At 43.7% G+C, this 2,668-nt stretch overlaps 1 protein-coding gene across 2 annotated transcripts in view; it reads right to left on the bottom strand.

Annotated features, from left to right (window-relative positions):
- Window positions 1–42: 42 nt before the first annotated feature.
- The window catches only part of TP53I3 (tumor protein p53 inducible protein 3), an 11,028-nt gene continuing 8,402 nt past the window's right edge, over window positions 43–2,668 (bottom strand). Inside the window, exons 5-6 of one of the 2 annotated variants that reach the window (XM_035897952.1) lie at window positions 1,321–1,447; window positions 43–480 (exon numbers count right to left, since the gene is read on the bottom strand). In XM_035897952.1, coding sequence (XP_035753845.1) covers window positions 292–480; window positions 1,321–1,447 — 316 coding nt within the window. In that variant the 3' untranslated portion in view covers window positions 43–291. Of the gene's footprint in view, window positions 481–1,320; window positions 1,461–2,668 lie in introns of both variants that reach the window. The other variant, XM_009642520.2, reaches the window with a different exon arrangement.

Genomic DNA, 2,668 nt, shown 5'->3' with positions numbered 1-2,668 from the left:
TTTTTTTTTAGGCTCCGGGAAGCGGGCGGGGAAGGAGCTGGGAGCAGAGGCTGGCGGGCTTCTCCTAGGAGCGCTCGCCGGCGTTTTGTCCGCAGGTTCCAGACAGGATGCGAGAGCTGCAGCGTGAACCTTTTTATTAAACGGCTCCTGTCAGGCTTTGCTTTGCCCCTCCGTTTTGGCTTCCCCCCACAATAAACCGTTCCAGGTTTGGAAGCAGAAATGGCAGATTCTCTGCTTGTCAGGCCCCCGCAGCGGTTCTGTCCCTGACACACTGCAGCAGTAGGCCTTTCTTTAAGATGAAGCAGGCATTTCGATGACAATTTTGCCGATATTCTTGTTTTCTTCCATGATCCTGTGTGCCTCTGCAATCTCGTGCAGAGGGTAAACACTGTCAACGAGTGGTTGGAGATGAGGGGAGCTTCCTGCAGAAAAATACGGCAGCACGTTTTCCGTGAAGGCTTTCACCAGCTGTTCCTTATACTGAAGAAAACATCAAAGCATTTTGAAGATTATTTCCAACCATTTCATTCACAGAGTAAGCACAGCATACAAAACGCAATTCTCAGGGTGACTCTGACATTCTTTTAGTGAGACACACGTAAACATCTGACAGGTGTAAATGACAAGAAGGAAACTTTTTCATTAATTATACTGTAATTGAATTAAATTCTCCAAACAAGTGATACAAGCTCAATGCAGAACCATAGATTAATTATATTGTAATTGAATGAAATTATACCAAACAAGTATAAGCTCAGTGCAGAACCATTTAAACTCAAACTGATAAAATTCTGGAGAATAGTATGTATTAGACCAGGGAGAGAATCTATCCTAGGGCTCTGCACTGCTGTCTTTTACTGCAGTATCTGAGAATTTTCCACACAAAGTGATTTTCCTTGCTAATTCCTGGCTATCCAAATGGCCTTGGTCTCTACTCTGAAAAATTATCTAATAGACGTTTTTTCTCTTCCCCCCACCCCTTGACTTGATCAAATTGCCTAATCTCTTGAGTTTTGTTTTTTCTTAGGATAAAGATTTGGATCTTTACATTATGCTACTTGTGAAGAAGGTTAAGAAGTCCTGGGTATCATTCCTCTGATTCCATAGTTGTAAAAGGGAGGCATTTGCTAAAAATAGAAAAGGGAAATGAAAACTTAATTTCACAATGTTTTGCAAAGTATGTAGTAATGGTTCAAGGTGGTGCTTTTTTTGGAATCGATGCGTTAGATTCTGCTTTAACACTGGTATTGAAAGCAAGCTCTCAAAACTATCATCAATTTTCAGATCAAACCATAGGCACTGTTGATAGCCATTACTTGCCTCCTTGTCTCGTGATCGGAATAGACTTGTATGGATGCTCGCTCTTTTGTAAAGCAGCCTTGCAAGCAAATCTCCACGTACTTCACCTCCACTCAGTAGTCCATAAACAATCCACCGGCCGTCAGTACTGTTGCAGCCGGCTTTCTTCCCCTGCCTGTGGCAACAACTCCCGTTCGAGGTGAGACGGCACGAGAGCCACACATCCCCCGCCCTCGGGCCACTGAGACACAGACACCAATATGAGGATATCACAAATGGCGTTTATTAACTCTCTTTCACTGCTTTTATATGCAAACTACTTCGTTCCCGCCTTTGCAGTTACATCATAAGCTCTATCACGGGGGGGTCAGTCCCTGTCCTTTCCGTACATCGCGAGATCTTCCGGTCACCAATCCCTACATTTTCCCCCTCCCCATGACTACTTAAAATTCAGCTGTGCGCATTATGCATTGCTAATAAGCGTTCAGATATCTATCTCTTATCAAGCGAGCTTTAAGCTTTCTAAGATACAGGGCCAAAAACGGGCATTCAAAACACACTATTAAGAAGACAACCATTACTCCCAAAGCAATTAATACCATTTTTTTCCAGTCTAGTCAGTTCAACAGCCGCGACCGTACACCATCTATAAGGTTATCCAACCATTTCCAGCCCTGTTCTTTATATACTACCGTCCGTACTAAGTCATTTCCGATCTAAGCTAAACTAAGCGGCACACAATAGTGAAATGCATCTCTTGCTCTTGCCCAAGCACGCGCGTGAGAGGTAGCATTACTATTTCCATAAGGCACAACATACAGAATACAATCATGATTGTACAAGTTTTTCAAAGAGAATCCTTCCCTCTCAAGCTTCGGTTTCTCAACAGCTCGTCAGGTGATTCTAGCTTCTGGCACTTAAGTTTGCTTTTCTTCGTTCTGCTTTTCTCTTCAGCTTTTCCCAGGAATATCTCCTAGAAGAAAAACTCACAGATATGCATTAGCCTTGAAATTTGGCCGTACCCACCGGGCAGGTACCCATCTGATAGTATTGTCTTTCTTTACTGCAGCATAACCCCTTCCCATTGTGATCAGTCGCCACCCCTCCTCCCACTCTCCCTGTTCTGGGAAATGGACTCTCACCGATGGACCTTCCTCTACGGCTTTCACTAACCAGTGTTTCTGTGTTGGGGTGCTTGTCTCATCTCCTCGAATGTGATGATTCAAGGCATACAATGCTCGAGTTAAAATTGATTGTTGTTCCTGAACGGGTATAGCTTGGTGGTATCCTTCCCCCTCCCCAAGAATCTGAATTTTATGTTTCAGTGTCTGATTAGCACGCTCAACTATAGCTTGTCCCTGGCTATTAT

The sequence above is a fragment of the Egretta garzetta genome, unplaced genomic scaffold, assembly GCF_000687185.1.
Source record: "Egretta garzetta isolate BGI_Z169 unplaced genomic scaffold, ASM68718v1 scaffold87, whole genome shotgun sequence".
NCBI lineage: Eukaryota > Metazoa > Chordata > Aves > Pelecaniformes > Ardeidae > Egretta > Egretta garzetta.
The sequence above is the reverse complement of the archived record's forward strand: the minus strand, read 5'-3'. Positions and strand labels throughout refer to the sequence as shown.